The sequence below is a fragment of the Aethalodelphis obliquidens genome, unplaced genomic scaffold (assembly GCF_003676395.1).
Source record: "Aethalodelphis obliquidens isolate GAN/ISIS:26980383/991018 unplaced genomic scaffold, ASM367639v1 scaffold10, whole genome shotgun sequence".
NCBI lineage: Eukaryota > Metazoa > Chordata > Mammalia > Artiodactyla > Delphinidae > Aethalodelphis > Aethalodelphis obliquidens.
Genome location: NW_020837954.1, coordinates 24,862,971 through 24,888,188, shown reverse-complemented (window position 1 = coordinate 24,888,188; position 25,218 = coordinate 24,862,971). Strand labels below are relative to the sequence as shown.

Genomic DNA, 25,218 nt, shown 5'->3' with positions numbered 1-25,218 from the left:
TGTCTGTCGTTATTATCTGTAGTTACAAATGTCACAGAGAACTAGAAAGAATTGGTAGAGTTACCTTGTTCCTGAGTCTAATTTCATTCAGGTTAAATATTGACCTCCCACCTCAACCATTATAGTTTGCTCTTAGATATCTGTTAAAATTCAAGAGGTGTGAATGTTTGAGTTAATTAATAGCAGTCTGTGGCGGAGTGGGGGGGTGGGGGAAGAAGGTTGAGGGTTTTGATTCAGAACTGCTTTTGTGAAATCTGAAAGAGTCTAGTGTTTATGCCTTTGTACTAATATCTCTTGGAACTATTTTAGAAGATTGTGCTGGATCTTTCCTGGGGCCCAGAAGAAAAGCCTGGGGGTCCTTTGAGAAAATGAAATTGGTGTTACTGATATAAGAAGGTCAAGGAAGGCTTCTTTAAGGAAGTGACATTCATGCTGAGCTCTGGAGGATATATTCAGATATTTATTGAGTGCCTCCTGTGTGCCAGGTGCTGTTCTTGGTACTGAGGTTGTAGCAAGGCCTTGGTCTCATAAAGCTTCCATTCTAAATGGCTGTGGCAGAGAGGCCTGGGAGAGGCAGACAGTAAAGAAGTTAATTATCTGAAAGATCAATAGGAATTAACAAAACAAAGAAAGGGGAGAAAGGATTTGAGCCCTAGGGAAAGGTAGGAACATGACTTGATTTAAAGAACCAAGACCAAGTGAAAAGGAGATGAGGACTTCCCTGGTGGCGCAGTGGTTAAGAATCCGCCTGCCAATGCAGGGGACATGGGTTCGAGCCCTGGTCCGGGAAGGTCCCACATGCCGCGGAGCACCTAAGCCTGTGTGCCACAACTACCAAGCCTTTGCCCTAGAGTCTGCAAGCCACAGCTACTGAGCCTGTGTGCCACAACTACTGAAGCCCGTGCACCTAGAGCCCATGCTCCACAACAAGAGAAGCCACCACAATGAGAAGCCTGCGCATCACAACAAGCCTGCGTGCAGCAACGAAGACCCAACACAGCCCAAAGTAAATAAATAAATTTATTTTTTTTAAAAAAAGGAGATGAGCTAGTTGAGAGACTCTAGTGTGGACCCAGGTTAAGGTCTTTACCTGTGAATAGGAAGGCCTATAGGGTTATTTATGTGACAAATTAATTAGATGAACTTGATCAAACTTGCTTCTTTGAAAAGATCACTCCAACTAAAAGGAATAGGAGAAACTATGATTTTTGTGACATGAGGCCTGTTCTGGATTTCCTAAAGCCACTGAATATAACAGTAGAACTCTAGGGAGTCATTTGGAATTATTCCAAACTAATAATGACCCAGACTGACCCAAGGGGTTCAGCCAGAACTGGATGAGCATTAGGAATGCGTTTTAGCTTGCTGCATTTAGCTTCGTCTCAACCGTGATTTAGTAGTCTTCTTCTATTTTCAGGTTAATTTTGGTATGGTATATTTGGAGCAATAATATTCCATTAAAGTGTTTTATGCTGAGTATCCAAAGCATTACTTGTGTTACCACTTGACATAAATCAAGTGTATATCTTTTTATTAACCATGGCCTTTCTTTCAAGGGAGCAGTAGTTTGATTATATCCTCTGTTAGCCTGCATATTCGAATCAGGAAGGAATTTTAATGGAAGTAATGGATTTAGCATTGTCTCATGGAATCATGTTAAAAATTAACAACCTAAAATTCTTTTCTTTTTTTACATAAGAACATATAGTAAGTAGAAAGCTTTTGAAATGTGTAAAGTGTTATACACTTTACATTTTAATGTGTAAGCAACACAATGAAAATAACATCAAGATCTAGATATGAGCACTACTATGATCTCCTCCAAGTAAAGTTTTCATTACCCCAGTTTTCTTCATTAAGACACTTTGTAAACTCAAATACTACTTCTTACTTACATAGCACTTTGTAATTTTTTTTTTTTTTTTGCCGTACGCGGGCCTCTCACTGTTGTGGCCTCTCCCGTTGCGGAGCACAGGCTCCGGACGCGCAGGCTCAGCGGCCATGGCTCACGGGCCCAGCCGCTCCGCAGCATGTGGGATCTTCCCGGACCGGGGCACAAACCTGTGTCCCCTGCATCGGCAGGCAGACTCTCAACCACTGCGCCACCAGGGAAGCCTCTGGTAATTTTTTCTTAATTGACCCATTAGCAGCATTTAATAGTTTATCTCTTCCTCCTTTTTGAAATCTTTTCCTCATTTGGCTTCCAGGACACCAAACGCTGCTGGTTTTCTCCCTCTCTGACTACTCCTCCTAGTTCTTCTCCTTTGTTGATCTCCTCATCTTCCCATCTACATCATCCTGACCTCCCTGGAGCTTAGTCTTTGGACTCCTGTTTCTATTTACAGTAGATTTCTTGGAGATCCCACCCAGCCTCATTGCTTCACATTTCATCTCTATCTGATGGTTTCCAATTTATAATTCTGGCTCAGGTGTCTCTCCTGAGTTTGGATATCCAGTTTCTTTCTTAACACTTCCACAAAGATGTGTGATAGGCATCTCAACTAATACTGAGCTCTTTCTCTTCCCCTGAAAACTTGCTCCTTTTGTAACATTTCCAACATTAGTAAATGGCTACTCCATCATTCTAGTTGCTCAAAATATTGAGTTATTCTTGAATCCTGTCTTTCTTTTATAAACCATATCTAATCTGTCAGCAAATCCTTTTAGCTCTACTTCACACTATAGCAATATTCAGTCACCATTTCTCACTCTTCCACTTCTACCACCTGGGAACACTCTGGGAGTATCAAAGTAGCCTCTTAACTGGTCTCCTCTCTTCTACCCTTGCCCCATTCAGCCTTTTCTCAACACAATAGAGATAAGTGGGATCATGTCACTCCTTTGCTCAAACCTTGTTCAGTGCTTCTCAGAATAAAAGTCGAAGTCCTCCCAGTGGCCTGCTAGGCCCTCTGCAGTCTGGTATTTCCCCCGCTTCTCCTTTTACCTCATTGACCTCATTTACTACTGACCTTTTTTTGCTCTACTCGTGCACCACACTGGCTTCCTCGTACCTCCAACACATAGACATGTTCTAGTCAGGGCTTTTGTATTGTACTTGGAGTTTCTTCTGCCTAGAACAACCTTCCTGCAGATAAAAACATGAGTGGCCCTTTTACCTCCTGTAAGTCTTCAGACAAACATCATCTTGAAGAGGCCTTCTCTTGCAGCCTATCTGCACCTCCTGCTTCCTGGACATTCATATGTAAATGTTCACAGCATGTCCCAATCCAAGCTTATTATCATCTTCCCTAAACTTAACGTCTCCAGTATAAATGATACAGTACTCAGTTCTCAAGCCAGAAGCCTAGGAACCTAGGCATCATCTGTTCCTTCCCTCTCACACCAGGTTCATGTCTAATCAACACCGAGTCTTGATTCGTTCTCTTAAAAGTTTTCTAACTTTTTTGCTATGTATCCCAAAAGAATTTTTGAAAAATTTGTACATTTTTATGCTGACATCTAAAAATTTTCATCTTTAAGTTTAGTTTCAGAAGATATAGTTTTATATGTTTTGTAAATACTGATGTTTTAAAATAAAATAGTCCCGTTAGTCTTTTAAATGTACCCAAAATACACTACCAAATGTAAAATAGATCGCCAGTGGGAAGCAGCTGCATAGCACAGGGAGATCAGCTCTGTGCTTTGTGACCAACTAGGGGGTGGGATAGGGAGGGTGGGAGGGAGACGCAAGAGGGAGGAGATATGGGGATATATGTATACTTATAGCTGATTCATTTTGTTATAAAGCAGAAACTAACACACCATTGTAAAGCAATTATACTCCAATAAAGATGTTAAAAAAATAAAAGGGTAAGATAATTTTAAAAAAATGTACCCAATGAAATACACACCGTTCATCCTTTTAAAATACACGACAAAGTGCTTTTTTAATGGTTGGAAATTTACATTGTTCTTTTTTCTCTGTGAACTTTTCATTCTAGTTTCCCCACATAATTATATTCTAATATAATATTTATTTTATGTTTAAAAGTCTTTGATCCCTCCTTTGTATTTATACTTCTTTGCAACAACAAAAATGTCTATATACTGAATTTTTTAAAATTTCCCCAATGACCATAAAGCTTTAAAACTTCCTTTTGGGTTGAGTTATTAGTAGTCCATAGTTGATCAAAAGAACATAAATGTCATGAATTTTGAAAAATAATAATCATAAAGCACCTGACTTGAAAAATGACTTGTTACCTGATCTTTAGAGTTATTCACTTTTTCATTTTCTAGATTTTCTAGGACTTGTCAAATGACTGATTATTATTACTGCTACTTTTTCACTTTTTTTATTTAGAAGTACCTTGTTTAGTCCAATATATCCAAGAAAGATTGGGAAAATAAAAATAGTATTAACTTCAATATACCTTAGCCATGGCAATATTTACTCATAAGATGTATTTTACCTTATCACACTTTTTTGTTGTTGTTGTTTGTTTGTTTGTTTGTTTTTTGCAGTACGAGGGCCTCTCACAGCTGTGGCCTCTCCCGTTGTGGAGCACAGGCTCCGGACGCACAGGCTCAGCGGCCATGGATCATGGGCCCAGCCGCTCCGCGGCATGTGGGATCTTCCCAGACCGGGGCATGAACCTGTGTCCCCTGCATCGGCAGGCGGACTCTCAACCACTGTGCCACCAGGGAAGCCCTACCTTATCACACTTTTTAAATACATTTTCATTGAATCCTTGGAGCTGTAGATCTAGCTTATTGTATTAATTTTCTGTTGCTGCATAAGAAATTATCAACAACTTGGTGGCTTAACACAACACACATTTATTATCTCACAGTTACTCTAAGTTAGAAGTCCAGACATGGCTTAGCTAGATTCTCTGCTTTGGGTCCCATGGGCTGAAATCAAGGTTTTGGCTTGGGCTGCAGACTCATCTGAGGCTCAGGGTCTTCTCCCAAGCTTATGTGATTCTTAGCAGAATTCATTTCCTTTCAGTTTCCTGTCTGAGGCCCTCAGCTCCCAGAGGCTGCTGCCATTCCTTGCCATATGACCCTCCCTATAATATGTCAGTTTGCTTCTTCAAAGCCAGCAGAACTGCATCTGCTGCTGTCACTTGTCTCACACTTCTAGACCCTCTTTTGAAGGACTCACCTGATTTAGGTCTGGCCCACCCAGGGTAATCTCCCTTTTGATTAACTCAAGATCAACTGATTACAGACCTTAGTCACCTTTGCCATATACGGTAATATTATCATAGGAGTGATATCTCACCCTATTCACAGGTCCTGCCCACATTCAAGAGGAGAGGAGTGTACAGGGCATGTATACCAGGGGTGGGAATCTTGGAAGCCAGCCACCTTAGAATTCTGACTACTCATTTTATGGAAAATATCCCCACATAACCTAATTGGTAAAGTCAATTTAGTTGTCAAGCCAACCAGCCTATTGTATTTATCTTGTTCAAAGTCTAACTTAATTTTTCAATTCAAATGAATGTGTTAATACATGTCACATGCCAACCATCTCACTTCTGAATTCAAATGGTAAGATAGAAAGATAGATAAGGTGTGAAAACTTGCTTTGAATTTTTTCTCCTGAATGAAATAAGGTGATGTTGCCTGTATTTAGTTTTGTTTGTTTGTTTGTTTATGGCTGCTCTGTGCAGCACTCGGGATCTTAGTTCCCTGACCAGGGATCAAACCCATACCCCCTGCAGTGGAAGCGTGGGGTCTTAACCACTGGACCGCCAGGGAAGTCTTATTTAGTACTTTTTAAATATGCTTTCTTTTCTTTGTTCTCATGAGCTTTTCCCTGCATTATAGTGTATTTTTTGACAGTAGGCTAGGGGATAGAAAAAGCAAGGTTAAATGAAAAATATTTATCATTGTCTCCTTGTTTTGTGTCATAGAATTTATTTATTTATTTATTTATTGTACTGCAGAGCAATGCACCATAATGAGATTCAGGATAAGTAGGAGATCTGCCTTTCTTCAGTTAAGTGGGAGGAGGGCAGTTGTGGAGATGTGGGAAAGGAGAACCTCCTTTATTTACTCCTTGAGTGCAAGTACCTTGCCGGCAGATCTTCTTTAAGAAAGAGTGCAAATAGTAGTTTTGGTAGTATGCTGAAGGACATGGGCATTTGGCCCAGGGAGTCTTAAACTTTGACTGAATACTTAGTGATCTTTTCCCCAGGTCACAGGAAAAAAAGCCACTATTAATTTTTTTCAGTTTTATTTTTTTCTCTTAAGTTTTTCTTAGGTCTGTGGTACGTGCTGCAGTTTATCTGCTAATGAGTAGTGCAAGATTGTAAAGTAAATGAACAAGAGATATAGAGGTTTTACAGGGAGAACTGCTTATGATACTTTTTGTTTTTACTTACAAACATGTGCCTATAGTTTTAAGTTTTATAGTCATTTTTATTAACATTCTTCTTGCTTACTATGATGAAGTGTAAGTATCTTAACACTTCATATTCTTCTAAGAGCACTGTGACTTCCAAATGCTCTGCCACTGGAACACGTTGGGAACCATTGATCTAGCCTGTACTTTCTTGGCCTGATTGTATGGGAAGGTACTTACAGTTCATTTGCCATTTCATTCCAATCAAGGAAATTTTAATGACAAAACTTTCAGTTTCAGCTAATAGTCTTTCCTGTATGTTTTGATTGTTTTATGGTAAGCCCTTACCTAATATTAAGCTAAATAGAATGAGATTCCTGGCCTGTAGTTTCTGTATTTTAAGTAAACCCACCTTGGGGACTTCCCTGGTGGCACAGTGGTTAAAGAATTGGCCTGCCAGTGCAGGGGACACAGGTTTGATCCCTAGTCCGGGAAGATCCCACATGCCGCGGAGCAACTAAGCCCATGCGCCACAACTACTGAGCCTGCGCTCTAGAGCCTGCAAGCCACAACTATTGAGCCCGTGTGCCAACTACTGAAGCCCGCACACCTAGAGCCTGTGCTCTGCAACAAGAGAAGCCATTGCACTGAGAAGCCCGCACACCGCAACAAAGAGTAGTCCCTGCTCGCCGCAACTAGAGAAAGCCCGCGCAGCAAGGAAGACCCAATGCAGCCAAAAGTAAATCAATCAATCAGTCAATCAATCAATCCACCTTGAAAACCTGTCAAGAAAGCACCTAATTAAGAACACTAAATCTAAGTGGGAAGGGAAGTGAATATTAATAGACAGTGGGAATAGAGGAACATACAGTGGGAATCCCCTCATTTATAATGTTATATGGGATAACTGAGTCTTCAGGTACATATCCAATGAAATAAAACCAAAGTTAATGGACTTCTTAATTTTTCCCAGTCTCTGAATTTCAGCAAGTTCAGGGAATCTGTTTGCTACCATGAATTTATTTAGCAGCTGTTTACTGAGTGCTTGCTTTATGCAAAGCATGGTGCTAAATTACCTTTGTGTTAGGAATAAAGGAGTGGGGAAATAGGAAGAGACCAAAAACATAAGAAATAGTTCCTGACCTTAGTTTATAGTGTACAACTGTGGTTTCAATTCTTGATTATACACCCTGATCAGAAAAATGCTACCTCAGAATATTGATTTTTATATTATTTTAAATAACTTATTTGAGAATTAACATACAATAAACTGCACATATTTAAAGTGTACAGTTTGATAAGTTTTTATGTATGTATACTTAAGTGAAACATTCATAATAAAGATAGTATAGCCTTCAGCCCATAGATTTCCTCTTGACTCTCTATAATTCTCCCTCCCATCCCTCCTGACCTCTAATCCACAAGCAATCACTGATTTGCTTCCTATAACTATAGATTGCTTTTTCCAGAGTTTTTTGGTAATGGAATCACACAGTATATATTGTTATTTTTGCCTGGCTTCTTTCACTCAACATGATTATTTTGAGATCCATCCATGTTGTTGCATACATCAATAGTTCATTCCTTTTTGTTCAGTAGCATTCCATAGTGTGGATATACCACTTTTTTTTTTTTAAAGATTTATCATTTATTTATTTATTTTATTTATTTTCGGCCGTGTCCAGTCTTAGTTGCAGCATGCAGGATCTTCGTTGAGGCAAGCAGGATCTTTTGTTGCGGTGTGCAGGCTCTTTGTTGTGGTGCACGGCCTTCTCTCTAGTTGTGACGTGTGGGTTTTCTCTTCTCTAGTTGTGGCACACAGGCTCCAGGGCGCGTGGGCTCTGTAGTTTGTGGCACGAGGGCTCTAGTTGACGCGCTCGAGCTCAGTAGTTGCGGCACGGGACTTTAGTTGCCCCGAGGCATGTGGGATCTTAGTTCCCTAACGAGGAATCGAACCCACATCCCCTGCATTAAGGCGGATTCTTTACCACTGGACCACCAGGGAAGTCCCCACTTTTTTTTTTTTTTTTAATCCATTCACTTGTTGATGTACATTTGGTTTTCATATCTTGGCTGTTAAAAATAAAGCTGTAAACATGTGTATACAAGTCTTTGTATGGGCATATAGTTCCTTTTCTCTTGGGTAATTATCAACGAGTGACTGGATCAGGTAGTAGGTGTGTTTAACTTTTTAAGTAACTGTCACACTGTTTTCTATTTGAACTGTTGTACAGTTTTACATTCCCACCAGCAACATATGAGAATTCCAGTTCTTCCTGCCAGCACTTGGTATTTAAATTTATTTCTAGCCATCCTAATCGGGTTATTATACTGGTATCTTGTTTTAATTTGCATTTCCCTGATGATTAATGATGTCAAGCATCTCTCCTGTCCTTATTTGCCATCCATATATCTTCTTTGGTGAACTGTTTGTTCAGATCCCTTGCCCTTTTTTGTTAAGTTGTTTGATTTCTTATTGTTGAGTTTTGAGGATTCTTTATGTATCTAACTATAAATCTTTTATATACAAAGATTTTCTTTCAGTCTGTAGTTTTTTATTCTCTTAGTATTACCTCTTTAAAAATAGCAATAGGGGCTTCCCCGGTGGCGCAGTGGTTGAGAGTCCGCCTGCCGATGCAGGGGACACGGGTTCGTGCCCCGGTCCGGGAAGATCCCACATGCCGCGGAGCGGCTGGGCCCGTGAGCCATGGCCGCTGAGCCTGCGTGTCCGGAGCCTGTGCTCCTCAACGGGAGGGACCACAACAGTGAGAGGCCCGCGTACGGCAAAAAAAAAAAAAAAAAAAAAGCAATAAATCTTTATTGGGATTTTTTTAACAAAATAATTTTAAAACAAAAAACCCAACATGTAAACAAGAAAGTAAATAAAGTTAATTGGCATTATTATATATATATATACATCCAAGGATCAAAACAAATTCTGGGTTAACATTGCATAATCCAGTAAAATGTTTTGAACCATCAATGTTCAGGGTAACTGTATTTAATACTATCAATAATGATACCTTATCTTTGAATGCTATAAAATAGTTTATGGATTATAAACTATATAGTTTAGGTTTTCATTCTTCCCATGAATCCATATGCCACATGTATACTAGTCCTAAAATGTATTTATGTTGTCACTATTAGTCCAAAATATCCATCATCCCAAATTAACCAGGTTACAATTATCCGATCTCCAGAATTTTTATGGTGAGATGTGCTAGAACCCATATATGACAACTTCATTTTTCGAAACCTAATTCTAAATTCTGTCTAATCTGCAACTTACTCATTTCTTCTCACTTTCTATATATACATTAAATACTATAGCAACTTCACCTTAGAAAGTATAGTTAGTACATTAATACGCATTTAGTCAATAATTTCTGACAGAGTTATAGCTTATTTACCAAGAGAAAGTGCTAATTTTTGTTTTAAAATTTAGTTCAAGTATTGTCATAGTAGTGTTATTTAATTGAGAATGATGGCTTCAACTTAGAGCGTTCAATGTACACATTAATATAGTTTAAAATTAAAGAATTAAATTATTCCTATGGAGAAAATCTCAGTTCTTGAAAGACCAAAATATATTGTTTTATTACTATAAAATGTTATTAGTTCATTGTCTGATTCACTGATTATATTCAATTCACTCTTAATATTATCTTTTGAAGAGCAAAAGTTTTAAATTTTTAGAACTTTGCATGAACGAGCAAAAAAATCATTTGTCTGTATTTGTGTTTTTATTTCTGGATTCTCTATTCTGTTGCATTGGTCTTTTGTCCTATCTTTTAAAAATTTATTTATTTTATTATTTATTTATTTGGCTGTGCAGCATGCAGCATCTTAGTTCCCTGACTAAGAATCAAACCTACGCCCCCTGCAGTGGAAGGGCAAAGTCCTAACCACTGGACTGGCAGGGAAGTCCCTATTTTCCTATCTTTACATCATTACCACACTATTTGGATTATTGTAGCTTTATAAAAAATCTTGGAATCAGGTAGTTTTAGCCTTCCGACTTTGTTCTTTTTCAGAGTTGTTTTGGTTATTCTAAGACCTTTGTATAGCCATAGGAATTTTAAAATTAGCCTGTCAATTTCTACCAAAAAAAAAAAATCCTGGAATTTTGTTGAATTTATAGATTATTTGAGGGAAATTGACATCTTAACAATATTGAGTCTTTAAACCCATACAGTTTAAATTTTCATTTATTTAGGTTTTTAAAAATTTCTATGAGCAATATTTTGTAGTAATATATCTTTAGGATGAAATTTGCCGCTTTTTCTTTTTAAATTGAATTTTAACTCTTACAACAAACAAAACTTACAGTATTCTTAATTGGTGTTTGAGGCACTTGCATGAAATCTTAGCAGTGGAATAAAGAATTTGACATAAGTAAATACACAGACTGTGTATCCAGAGGGATTTATTTCTACATTGTACCAGAAACTCAAATGATAGTTGATTAAACAAGTGCACTAGCAAGATTTTTTTATTTGATTGTGAGTATGGGGGACTGAAAAAATATATATATTAGGAAATAGCATTTCCAAAATTTGTCAAACCTAGTATTTATCAATTTAAAAAATAAAGTTTAATGCTTTTATATGTGTCTATGCATGAATATATAGTATTATGACTATTCTGTTTACAGTGTGTGTATAAGGAAGTACCTTCTGGCAATTTGAAAATACGGTGTAACTAAAATACAGGTCTGACTTGTTAATCTACTGTTAAAGATTGAAAATTATTTTAATTGCTCTTTTTCTGACCAGTCTTTCAGAAAAATCTGAAAATGAGTTTGTTCTGATGTGGTAATTTTATGTTGATTGTCTCTCAGGGTGCTGAGGTAGTAAATACTGTGAAAGTACAAAATATGGTTATCTTTCATTGTCATCTTGATGTCCTTATTAGTATTTATGTCTGGGATTTTTTATTTTTGTGATACGCGGGCCTCTCACTGTGTGGCCTCTCCCGTTGCGGAGCACAGGCTCCGGACGCGCAGGCTCAGCGGCCATGGCTCATGGGCCCAGCCGCTCCGCGGCATGTGGGTTCCTCCCGGACCGGGGCACGAACCCGTGTCCCCTGCATCGGCAGGCGGACTCTCAACCACTGCGCCACCAGGGAAGCCCTATGGCTGGGATTTTAACACTGTATATTTGTTTTTATGACTTTTCATATTTGCAGTTTAACAAGTTTAGTATAAGAAACTCAGATGCTCAGTGTTAAGGTTGCTTTGTAGGTTATTTACTAAAATCATAATCATAGAAAAAAATCCATTAGACATTATCTTAATTCTCATGCACAGTCATTTTTACTGATTAGGGCCCTTGGCTTTTATGGAAGGATGTTATAACAAACAGCCTTATGAACTCCAAGCTGAACTTCCAATATAAATGTTTATTTTATATTTTTTAAAATGTCTGTTGATCTAATAGAAATACATGGTAGGATGTAATTAAGTTTCCTCTTATTATATGAAAGAAGTGCAGGTTGTAAGAGGAAAGATTTATTTCTCCCAAATCTATCTGGAATTTCTAAAGAAATATAAAGCCAGGTTTTTTGGATGTTAGTCCTATATGAATTTCTAATTGCCTTATTTAAACTCTTCTTATCCAGACTTCTTGAAAAAGTAGTTTTTAATTATTGTCTCCAGTTTCATGTGTCCTTCCTCTTTCTCACTTCCCCACTTATCATGTTTCCTTGTAAATTTCTTTGTATTTTATCAAAATTATTCACGGAAAAAAAAAGATAAATAGCTCTATAAGGCTTGTTACGAAAAAGAGCATTACCTCCTCACTATTCACAACATTTTTTGCTTCCTAGAGGCAGTCCCTTTAATTTTTCAAAATGATTCATTTCAGTATTCTGTGTCTCTAAGGAAAAAAAGTGCTTCTATCGCTACTTATGACTTTTCTGTTTTGGGCATTATCTGTTGATTTCCTACTCTGGAAGGTAAGGATTTAATATTCTTCAATACACATATACGTTCCCCCTCCAACCACATATACTTCCTGTCTCTCCTCCCACCCCATGGTTATATCTTAATTTTGGTTGGATCAGTATTCAGAGTTTATAGTATTATAACCATAAATAATGACCATATACTATACTATATGTTATTTATAGTTAAACCACTTTTTCTTACTACCTAACCTTTTTACTGAAGTTAATAATTGTCTTGTTTTCTTGTTTGTGTATTTTCTGTGTATTTATTAATTTAAGCTCAAACTCTCTACCAGTTGTTTAAATATCCTCTCAAGAGTTTTAGATCCATCAGTTACTCTGATAATTTCATCTTCTTGAGATAGCTTCTCTTAGAGCCTTCTGATCTGCTCTTATCAGACTGGTGACCTTTATGCCTGTTGTACAGCTCTCATCTTATAATTTTCCCTTACTTCATCCTGGGCATTCCTTTGGCTTTTCTTCTGTATTGGTTCCTTTGTTTTTTTTTCAGAACTGTCACCACTGTAGTTCTTTTTTTTTTTTAATAGATCTTTATTGGAGTATAATTGCTTCACAATACCGTGTTAGTTTCTGTTGCACAGCAAAGCAAATCAGCCATATGCATACACATGTCCCCATGTCCCCTCCCTCTTGAGCCTCCCTCCTGTCCTCCCTATCCCACCCTTCTAGGTCATCGCAAAGCACCAAACCGATCTCCCTGTGCTATGCTGCTGCTTCCCACCAGCCAACTATTGTACATTCGGTAGTGTATATATGTCGATGCTACTCTCACTTCGCCCCAGCTTCGTGCTCCCTCCCCATGTCATCAAGTCCATTCTCTATGTCTGCCTCTTTATTCCTGCCCTGCAACTAGGTTCATCAGTACCATTTTTTTTTTTTTTAAGATTCCATATATATGTGTCAGCATACGGTATTTGTTTTTCTCTTTCTGACTTACTTCACTCTGTATGACAGACTCTAGGTCCATCCACCTCACTACAAATACCTCAGTTTCATTTCTTTTTATGGCTGAGTAATATTACATTTTATATATGTGCCACATCTTCTTTATCCATTCATCTGTAGATGGACACTTAGGTTGCTTCCATGTCCTGGCTATTGTAAATAGTGCTGCAGTGAACATTGTGGTGCATGTCTCTTTTTGAATTATGGTTTTCTCAGGGTATATGCCCAGTAGTGGGATTGCTGGGTCATATGGTAGTTCTATTTTTAGTTTTTTAAGGAACCTCCATACTGTTTTCCATAGTGGTTGTATCAATTTACATTCCCACCAACAGTGTAGGAGAGTTCCCTTTTCAACACACCCTTTCCAGCATTTATTGTTTCTAATTTTTTTGATAATGGCCATTCTGACCGGTGTGAGGTGATACCTCATTGCAGTTTTGATTTGCATTTCTCTAATAATTAGTGATGTTGAGCATCTTTTCATGTGCCTCTTGGCCATATGTGTGTCTTCCTTGGTGAAATGGCTGTTTAGGTCTTCTGCCCATTTTTTAACTGGATTGTTCCGGTTTTTTTGATATTGAGCTCCATGAGCTGTTTGTATATTTTGGAGATTACTCCTTTGTCTGTTTCATTTGCAAATATTTTCTCCCATTCTGATGGTTGTCTTTTTGTCTTGTTTATGGTTTTCTTTGCTGTGCAAAAGTTTTTAAGTTTAATTAAGTCCCATTTGTTTTTATTTCTGTTACTCTAGGAGGTGGATCAAAAAAGATCTTGCTGTGATTTATGTCAAAGAATGTTTTTCCTATGTTTTCCTCTAAAAGTTTTATAGTGTTTGGTCTTACATTTAAGTCTTTAATCCATTTTGAGTTTACTTTTGTGTATGGTATTAGGTAGTGTTCTAATTTCATTCTTTTACATGTAGCTCTCCAGTTTTCCCAGCACCACTTATTGAAGAGGCTGTCTTTTCTTCATTGTATGTTCTTGCCTCCTTTGTCGTAAATTAGGTGCCCATATGTGCGTGGGTTTATCTCTGGGCATTCTGTCCTGTACCATTGATCTATATTTTTGTTTTTGTGCCAGTACCATACTGTCTTGATTACTGTAGCTTTGTGGTATAGTTTGAAGTTGGGGCGCCTGATTCCTCCAACTCTGTTTTTCTTTCTCAAGATTGCTTTGGCTATTCGGGGTCTTTTGTGTTTCCATACGAATTGTAAGATTTCTTTGTTCTAATTCTGTGAAGAATGCCATTGGTAGTTTGATAGGGATTGCATTGAATCTGTAGATTGCTTTGGGTAGTATAGTCATTTTCACAATATTGATTCTTCCAATCTAAGAACATGATATATTTCTCCATCTGTTTGTGTCATCTTTGATTCCTTTCATCAGTGTTTTATAGTTTTCTGAGTACAAGTCTTTTGCCTGTTTAGGCAGGTTTATTCCTAGGTATTTTATTCTTTTTGTTGCAGTGGTAAATGGGAGTGTTTCCTTAATTTCTCTTTCTGATTTTTCGGTGTTGGTGTATAGGAATGCCAGAGATTTCTGTGCATTAGTTTTGTATCCTGCAACCTTAACCAAATTCACTTAATACTTCTAGTAGTTTTCTGGTGGCATCTTTAGGATTTTCTATGTATAGTATCATGTCATCAGCAAATAGCGATGATTTTATTTCTTCTTTTCCAATTTTATTCCTTCTCAATTCCTTCCAATTTGTAGGCTTTCTCTAGTTGGGGCGAGCGGGGGGCTACTCTTCGTTGTGATGTGCGGGCTTCTCATTGTGGCATCGGCAGGCGGACTCTCAACCACTGCGCCACCAGGGAAGCCCGGCAGGTGGATTCGTAACCACTGCACCACGAGTGAAGTCCACCAATAATGTTTTTTATGAGCCTTCTTGTACATGTCTTCTGGTAAACGTTTGTGCTTATTGCTCTAGAGCAGTGCTGTCCAATTGGAATATAATATTAACCACATATGTAATTTAAACTTTTCTCATAACCACATTAAATATATACGAAGACACAGATGGAATTGATTTAAATAACGTATTTAACCCAATAAATCTAATCATTTCAGCATATAGTCAACATAAAAATTATTGAGATATTTGACATTTTTTGTGTGTGCTAGATCTTTGATGTCTGGTATGCATTTTACTCTTATAGCCCATCTCCAGTTCAGTAGAACTACATTTCATGTGCTCAGTAGCCACATGAGGCTGGTGTCTACTGTATTGGACTGTAGAGTTTTAAAGGATATAAAATATTGAGTAGTAGAATTACTGGATCATAGGGTATGCCTATCTTGAACTTTAGTAGTTGATGGCAAAGTTTTCCAAAGTGATAGAGCCATTTTGCACGCCATTGGTAGTGTGTGAGAGTTCCCATTTTTCTACATAATCAACAACACTTGGTATTATCACACTTTGGGTAGTAATTTTTGTGTTCTGTTTAGTAAATCCTTTTCTGCCCTGAGGTCATGAAGATAATTATCTATTATCTTGTTTTATATTATCAGAACTTTATTAGGGCTATTTATTTAATAGGTCTAAAATCAACTAAAATTGATTTTTGTATCGAGTGTGAATAGGAGTTGATTTCATTCTTCTCCATATGGGTATCCAGTTGTTCACTATTCATCGACTTGCCCCAGTGTCCCTCAACAATCCTCCCCCTGCCCATAATGCCACCTTTGTTGTACATCAAGGGTCTGTATATCTGTGGGCTTGTTTCTGTACTCTCTGTTCTGTTCTTTTCATCTGTTTGTCTATCATTATATCAGTATCACATTATTAAATACTGTAGCTTTGTAATAAATTCCAATAATAATTGGAGCAAGCACTTATATTTCTTTAAGAGTATATGACTGATTTCTTAGCTTTTTGTATTTCTATATAAGTTTTGAAATTATCTTTTCAATTTTAACCAAACATACTCTTTGGTTTTGACTGTGATTTTATTAACTCCATGGATCAGTTTGAGGAGAATTGATATATTTACAATATTAAGTCTGATAATTCATGAACATGGTATTTTATTTCATTTATTTAGATCTTTAATTTTTCTCATAGTCTGGTTTTTCTCCCTAGGAGTCTTGTACTTCTTATCTAAGATTTATTCCAAGATACATGTTATAATGTTTATTCTATTGTAAGTGATGTTATTTTAAAAATTTATTTTCTAACTTTGTTGCTGTTACACAGAAATAACATTTTATTTTTATGATTTGAAATAATTTATGTGTACCATATTTTTATTTTCCTTCATGGGTGTATTAGTCTGGGATCTTTAGAGAAACAGAAATACACACACACACACATACACACACACACACACACACACTCTTATAGAGACAGAGAAGTGCAGATCTGCAGTCAGTAAGCTGGAGACCCAGGAGAACTGATGGTGTAATTCTAGTCCAAGTTCTAGTCCAAAAGCAAAAGAAGACTGAAAACCTGTCAGGCAGAGAGAGAGAATTCTTTCTTACCCAGCCTTTTCTACTATTCAGGCCTTCAGTGGATTGCATGAGGTCCACCCACTCTGGGGAGCGCAATCTGCTTTACCCAGTCTACCAGTTCAAATGTTAATCTCATCCACAAACGCCCTCAGAGACACCCTCAGAAATAATATTTAACCAAACATCTGGGTACCTGGTGGCCCAGAAGTTGACACATCAAATTAACTATCACAGTGGGCAATCAAATCATCTGCAGATTTGTTTCTTCTTTTCTGATTCTTATACTTTCATTTTTCTTGCTGTACTTCACTGACCAGGACCTCCAGTACAATGTGGAATAGAAATCATAATAGCTAGTATCTTTGCCTTTTTCCTAATCTCAAAAGGAAAGCTTTCAGTGTTTTACCATTAACTATGATGTTTCTTTTAGATTTTTGTAGATATCTTTTACCAAATTCAGGAAGTTCATTAAGGGATTTGATTATGAATGAATATTCAAAATTTTATGTGCTTTTTCTACATCTGTTTAAGATCATATTATTTTTCTCTCTTATTTAATCTGTTAACATGGTGAATTACTTTGCTTGATTTTCCAACATTAAGCCAACTTAACATTCCTAGGATAAATCCAGCTTGGTCATGTTGTATAATTTTTTTTAATATATTACAGAATTAAGTTAGCTAATAGTTTATTTAGGCTTTTGTTTCTAGGTTCATGAGTGAAAACGAGCTGTACTTTTCATCTTTTTGAGTTTTTATATCAAGGCTAGCCTCAAAATAACTTGAGAAGTCTACTTATTCTTTTACTGTTTTTCAAGAAAGCTTGCTTAAGATTGTTGCATTTCTTCCTTGAATGTTTGATGAGTTTGTCAGTGAAGCCATCTAAGGCCATGCAATGAGCTATAAAAGCAAGTCTTAACATATTTCAAAAAAATTGAAATCATAGAAAGTATTTTTTCTGACCACAGTGTGATTATTCTAGAAATTGATAAAAAAGATAACGTGAAAAAAAAACCCTGTGTTTAGAAATTAAGAAGTATACTTAAAGTATTTAAGTATACTTAAATTCTAAAAGTTAAAGAAGATACCATAATGGAAATTAGAAGTTATTTTGAAATGGATGACTGCAAAAATATTCCATATAAAAATCTGTGGGTTTTTTACAAAAGTAGTTCTTAGACAAAATATACATATTGCAAAAGAAGAAAGGTTGAAAATAAGTATCCATACCAAGAAGTCAGAAAAAAAGAATAAATAGCAGAAGAAAAAATGGAGATGAAACATATAAATGAAATATAAAACAAACATAAAATGGAGAGCATCAACAAAGCCAAAAGTTGGTTCTTGAAAAGATTAATAAAATTGATAAACCCCAGAGAGACTGATCAAGAAAAGAATGGACACACAAATAACTGATATTAATGAAAGAAAAGAATTCACTGAAGTTTCTATGAACTTAAAAATGCAAGAGGCTATAATGAACAATTTTATGCTAAATTTTGAGAATTTAAATGAAGTGGTCAACTTAATGCTGTTTTCTTTGTGGGAAGTTTTTTTTTTTTTTTTTTTTTTGCTGTATGCGGGCCTCTCACTGTTGTGGCCTCTCCCGTTGCCGAGCACAGCCTCCGGACGCGCAGGCTCAGCGGCCATGGCTCACGGGCCCAGCCGCTCCGCGGCATGTGGGATCTTCCCGGACTGGGGCACGAACCCGTGTCCCCTGCATCAGCAGGCGGACTCTCAACCACTGCGCCACCAGGGAAGCCCTGTGGGAAGATTTTTAACTACCGCATCAGTTTTCCAAAATAACTATGAGACTATTTAAATTTTTTTCTTATTATGTCAGTGGCATTGATATCCTCCTAATACCATGCATTAGAACAATACTTTTCTCTTAATCATTCTTTCAGCAGATATTTACATGACACCTACTATAACGCTAGGCACTATTTTTTACCTTCTTTTTCCTCATATTCAGTTTGACTGGATTATTTTTTAGGACAGATTACTAGATTCTAATTTTAAGAAATTTAACAACAGGGACTTCCCTGGCAGTCCAGTGGTTAAGACTCTGTGCTTCCACTGCAGGGGGTGCAGGTTTGATCCCTGGTGGGGTGCTAGGATCCCGCATGCTATGCGGTAAGGCCAAAAAAAAAAAAAAAGAAATTTAACAACAAAAGAGGCTCAGCACAGCTGTGTGGCAACAGAAAGCAGCATATACCATTGTAAAAGAAATCTGACTAGCACCTACTTCATAGAGCACCTCTGTAACATGTGAAGTAGTATGATTATTCAGGGCTACCTCTGTTGCTAGGGTTCATAGACTTCTAGTAGGTTTATTTTATTTATTTATTAACTTTACAGCAGGTTTTTATTTTTGCTTTATATCTATTACAGTGTTTGAAACCTAAAGAAACACATTTTCTCTTCAAATTTGGATGTGTATATAAGTATCATTTGTCTGGACTCAGCACTCAATGCCTTGGTTTCTTGGCCTATATCTGCTCTGAAATCATCAAGCTGTGTCTGTCTACCCAGGGGCCCCGAGAACAAGAAAAACAATAGCCAGAAGTTTATAGTTCTTAAAAGCAAATAAATTTGGAAAGAAAAATGTGAGGAAAAAGGTTTGATTCACTTTCGTAGAGTCTGTAGCTAGGAACCCAAGCTGTTTTTGAGGGATATCTGGTCTGTCTTGGGTAGCTGGAACCTCATACTTACCCCCTTTGCTTCTTTAGTGGTTCAATCAAAGACAGTTCCCACAAAAGCTGGCTAAAAGAGCCAGTACCCAACTCCAGGGCCTGAGGGTTCTCGGCATGGCAGTTTTCTCTTCCCAAACCCAGAGGCCAAACCTCTGACCTACATAGGGGAGCAGGGCTAGAGTTCAGCAGAGGGGTTCAAGTGTGTGCTAATGTGGACATTGGCAGTCAGGCTGGCCCAGAGTAGTGAGGTGGGCCCAGACGCACTGAAGACCTTTATGACATACTCCACAATCCTTTCTCCCAGTGTTCTGGACCCCAAATTTAATGGTGCCTATTCTTTTTTTTTAAATTTATTTTTGGCTGCTTTGGTTCTTCATTGCTGTGTGCGGCTTTCTCTAGTTGCGGTGAGTAGGGGCTACTCTTCGTTGCAAGTGCGCGGACTTCTCATTGCAGGGGCTTCTTGTTGTGGAACACGGGCTCTAGGCACGTGGGTTTCAGTAGTTGTGGCACGTGGGCTCAGTAGTTGTGGTGCACAGGCTTCGTTGCTCCACAGCATGTGGGGTCTTCCCTGACCAGGGCTCGAACCCGTGTCCCCTGCATTGGCAGGCGGATTCCTAACCACTGCGCCACCAGGGAAGCCCAAATGGTGCCTATCCTAACTTACAGCCAGGTTTGATTCTGCACATAGCCCAGGCCTGATGCAAAATGCCCTCCCAGAGGAAAACTAACAGCTTTAATTTACAGACTTACTTGGTTTGTACTGACCTCAAAATTCTTCCCTCCCCATGGTCTTCACCTAGGTGTGGGGCTAGGGAACAGACAATGGGATGAACGAATCCTTTATGAAGGCCTTGACCAAAGAGCAGTTATTGCCTACCACATGGATCCCCCCGTAGGGCCAAATTCTTGACTTGTTGGCTTAACAAAAAAAATACAGAAGTTAAGACAGGAAAAATACTGGACAAGATTGGTCTAAAATGTGCAATCCTACAACAGCTGTGGAAAAAACCTACTCTGAGCAATTTCTCCATCTCACACGCACTTATTTCTAGGATAGCCCTACCTGGAAGATACTGCTACTAGTTGTGAGCCTTTCCTGTGGTTCAGTAAGCTGAGGCTTGCACCCTTCACCAGCCTGCCAGGGAGGCAGACAGGCACATACATTCCTAGGCCCCCAGCCAGCCTCCTCTCCCTAAGTGTCCCTGCGGTGCCTGCAGGGAGCCGGAGAATCTGACTCCTTGCCTTCAACTGAGAGCCCAGAATCTGAGCCCACAAGATGAATCTGCTGAGGAATATTCAGGATGCTGGACACCAAGCTGAGCGAGAAGAGCTTGGGGAGGAGAGATGTGGCCTGAACAGCCGAGCTGAGGCCTTCAAAGAAGGGCATGGGGGAGGAGGGGGAAGTATTGCTAGGCATGCATCTCCTTCCCTTCTATTTTGCTAGAAACAGGTAACTTTAGAGTATAGGGGGAAGACAGGTAGACATGAGAAAATGGAAATCCAGTTCCTTCTAGAGTTTTCATTTTAAACTGGTTTGGCTTGAGAGAAGTTGAAAGTTCGTGCCTGAGGGCCTTCTTTCTCTCTTCCTTGACTAAGTATGATAGCAGCTATAATCTGTGCAGTTCAGCTCTAAAAAATAGGGCTCTTGGAAAGAGGCTTCCAGGGAGAAGAGAATAGGAGTAGTCTAAGGGTTCTAGGTAAGGGGGAACACAAAGGGTCCCTGAATGCTGAAGTCATCAACACCTGTTCCTTGGAAGGGTCACTTGCACCTACTGGCCCAAGTAACCAGGCTGGCCAGGTGAGGGTGGAACCTGTGTGGTTCTAACAGAAGGTTGCAGCCAATACCAAGGCCAGTCAGTTACTTGGGATAGCTCGGAATTGAAGGCAGGCTTCTAAGACCAGAGATCCTGTTAACACTAGAGAAGATGGTGTGGCGGTGAGATGCCCAGAAGGGCTGGCAATAAAGAGTAGCTGTCACTGTTCAAAACAGTATTTGAAAACTTTAGCTAAGAAAAAGACTCCTTGTCCCTTTAACCCACACCTAAATATCTCAGACCCACCAGAGATCTTAAAATGGACATAGCCATGTGCCAAAATATTAAGATTCCAAACACATGTCTTCTCAGGCTATTCCCTACAGCAGGTTGGGGAGCCCTTCCATCCCTGTAATATCCATTCAGAAATCTGTCAGAAAGCCTCTGACTTCACCTAGGCCAGGGTCTGGAGTCCAGATGGGGGCTGCCCACGAAGAGTGGCTGTGAAGCCTGGGCTAAAAGATAATATTTTGCTTCCCAAGATGGCCAGAGGAGAGGAGGAGATGCAAAAGATGATGTTACTGCCTCTGTGGGCTGGGAGAACTTCACCTGTTGACTGAAAAGGGGGTCAGAGGAATATAATGGGAAAACATGGTCTGAGGAAGACACTAACAAAGGAAAGCTCCTTGAGGCCACATTTATCTGACGAGAAATTTGTCCTCATGTTGTGCCCTGGGAGACTTCAGCCTTTGGAGTCCTTGTAGAAAACAGGCTTCAAGCAGTAGCTGATGATCAAAAAGTCTTCTATTTGGTACCCGGCCCAGATCTGAAGCAAAAGTAAATTTGGGAGGAACAGTTGGGGAAGGCCGGATGGGTATGTATGTCTCACAATAAGAATTTGGCCCCAATGTCAGGGACTTAACTGTTGCTAGGGATGTACAAAGTAGATCTCACTAAAATGCTCTGCCCTTTGGACCAGGACAAGGGGTGGGGGTGGCTTGCTTTTGAACTGTAGGAAAACAGTTTTGTAATGGAGTCGGCAGGCCAAGTGAAGAGGGTCCTGCGCCTTGCTTACCTGGGAGAGTGAGGTTGGTTGATACCATGCCCAGCCTGCAGAGCAGCATCTGACTCACTTAGGCGGTACAGCACTGGCGTCACTTTTCAGTGATAGCCACCAGCCCCAACCACCTTTCTCAGAAAATGCCTCTGGAGTGGGATCTCATCACTGGAAAGAGAGGGCAGATTCAAGACCAGTGGCCAAAAGCATCTGAACTTTTTTTCTGTAAACAGTGGCATGGCTTTCACCTGAGCCAGAGGGGGATGTGTAGGAATGGGAGCAAGAATGGCATTGTTTCTGGGGAAGGGAAAACGCAGCTTGGAGCAGGGCACCTCTGCCCGACCTCTGTGGGGAAGCAGGGACAGGGCAGATTGTGCCTGCAGCTCCACCACTGGCCTACACGCAGCTGACAGCTTCCTCCACCCCACCCCCAGCACCTGAGCTTCACTGTCACATGTAATCCACTGACGCATGTAGGCAAGCCACTGAGGCACTGCAGTAGCTCTACTCAAAGGGGAGAGAAGCCATTAGGATTATAATTGTCACAGGAAGGGCAAAACCCAAACCATGTACAGGTTATCACGTAAGTTATCACAGATGGCTGCCTCTCCTCTTACCACAGAAATTTAGCAGCCTCACGACTTTTGTGAGAGTGATTGATATCTTCCCTGGTTGGGATCTTGGTACATAGTAGGTTTAGTAATTAACTTCAGGGTATCCATGCTTCCTTTGAAATTGTGTAGAATATTTTATGTGCATATGCTTTTTTGGTGGTAAGGATGAGGGGCCAGTGGCTTTCAGCTGATTTTCAGAGTCTAGAAAAGATTAAGAACCACTACTCTGAGTTAAGAAAAGTTTACAGAGACCAACAAATACAGTTTTTCTTCATTTTTTGTTTTATATCTGTATTTGAGTAACCATTCTGGTAAAATACTATAAATTATATATAAGATTCTCTGACTTTTGTTTAATAAATATCATTTTGCCTGTACTTAAATTGAGAACTTTTTTTTTTTAAAGGTTCAGGAGCAAGTACATCCCAATCTCTCAGCTAATGAAGAGTCTCTCTATTATATTGAAGAGCTGATTTTTCAGCTGCTTAATAAATTATGCATGGCCCAACCAAGGACTGTTCAAGATGTGGAGGTAAAAATTATTTTGTTATTTCAAAAAGTCATTGAACCACTGTACAAATTAATTTTTATATCTAAATCTATATCATTCTAAATTATTATGGAAGGTAAAACCATTGAAATCATAATGGGAGATATATGGTCAGTTCATTCTGAAAGGGAAGTTTTTCAGCAAAAAAAGTGCTAAAACAACTGGATAAATTTATGGTGGGAAAAACCCTTGAAACCTATCTCACACAAAAATTAGTTCAAGATATATCATAGTCTTAAACATAAATGCTGAAACTATAAAGTTTCTAGAAGAAAATGCGGGAGAATATCTTTATAAGCTGGTGTTAAACAAATGTTTTTTTGCAGAGGACTCAAAACACTGTAAATATCAAAGAATAAAATTGATGTGAAAATACAAAAGGTATAAGTCACAGACTAGGAGAAAATGTTTCAATATGTATTCCTTACAAAGGAATTGTAAGGTAAGGCTTGTATCCAGAATATGTTAAAACAAACAAACAAAAACTCCTACAAGTCAGTAATAAAAAGATACCCTGCTCACCCAAGTGGGCAAAAATCTTGAACAGATACTTCATAAAAGAAGATATACTTATGGCCAATAAGCATATGAAAAGGTACTCAAGCTCATAATTCATCAGGGAAATAGAGATTAAAACTACGATGAGATACTATTTCACACCCACTAAAAGGGATAAAATTAAAGACTGATAACATGGAATATTGATGAGATGTAGAGCAACTAGAACTCTTATACATTGCTAGTGGGAGTATAAAACGGCAAAAGTACTTTGGAAAATTGTTTTGCAGTTTCTTATAGTTAAATATATATCTAGCCTATGACCCAGCAATTTTACCCCTGGGTATTCAACCCTAGAGAAATGGAAATATATCTTCACAAAGAGACTTATACATGAATAGCCAAGCAGTTTTATTCATAATAGGCAAAAATCAGAAACAACTAAAGTTTCCATCTACAAGAGAATGGGAAAACAAATTGTGATAGATTCATAAAATGGAATACTACTTAGTAGTATTGTAAACTGAAAGAATGCACTATTGGTATACGCAATAACATAGCTACAATCCACAGATATTATATAGAGCAAAATGAGACATACCCCAGAGAGTATGTATTATATGATTCCAGTTACATAAAAATCAGAAATAGCTAAAAGTAATGGTGATAGAAATCAGGATGGTGGCTGCCTATGAAGGGTGAGATTAAGATGATAGAAGTTTTCTGTAATCTTGATTAGGGTGATGCTTATACAGATGTAAGCATTTTTCAAAACTCATTCAATGGTACACTTAAGATCTGTACATTTTACTGCATATAAATATTACCTCAATAAAGGACTAGTATAGAATAAACATTTTACTCATTGATTAAAAGTATATATATACCTACATATACCTCTAAAAGATCGTGTGTAATTCAGAGCTGAAATATTTGTTTTGGCTCAGTTACATGGGAGTATTTCTAGAGTTTTAGAAATATCCGTCAGTATAGCTTTTAAAAGTTACTTTGGCATTATACTGTTTATATCACCTTTCTTTTGAAGATTGTTTCTATAACAAGGCAACAACTTCCAGTGTAGGGATAATCTTAATTTGGAGTAATAGACCTATTAAGATTTTCAGGGACTCTCGGAATTAAAGCATTTGTTTCCCTGTTCTCTGCTGTAAGAATTGGACATAAGTAAATATAATAAAAGTATACTTTTCAGAAGCTAAATATGTTAGAAGCTGAGAATATAATTTTAAAAATAGGAAATCCTGCTAAATTGGAGTTTCATTCAGTTATCATTACTTTTCATTATTCATGCCAATTACTGGTTACATTTAAGATTAGATGAACAAAATAGTAACGTAAAAGGCTTGGATTGTTTTTGCCAAGAGATATATT

The 25,218-nt window shown here is 38.3% G+C and overlaps 1 protein-coding gene across 2 annotated transcripts in view; it reads left to right on the top strand.

The window, feature by feature from the left end:
* The window catches only part of SOS2 (SOS Ras/Rho guanine nucleotide exchange factor 2), a 100,565-nt gene that overhangs the window by 4,326 nt on the left and 71,021 nt on the right, over positions 1-25,218 (top strand). For both annotated transcript variants that reach the window (XM_027111177.1, XM_027111178.1), the window contains exon 2: positions 23,188-23,313. In XM_027111177.1, coding sequence (XP_026966978.1) covers positions 23,188-23,313 — 126 coding nt within the window. The remainder of the gene's footprint in view (positions 1-23,187; positions 23,314-25,218) is intronic.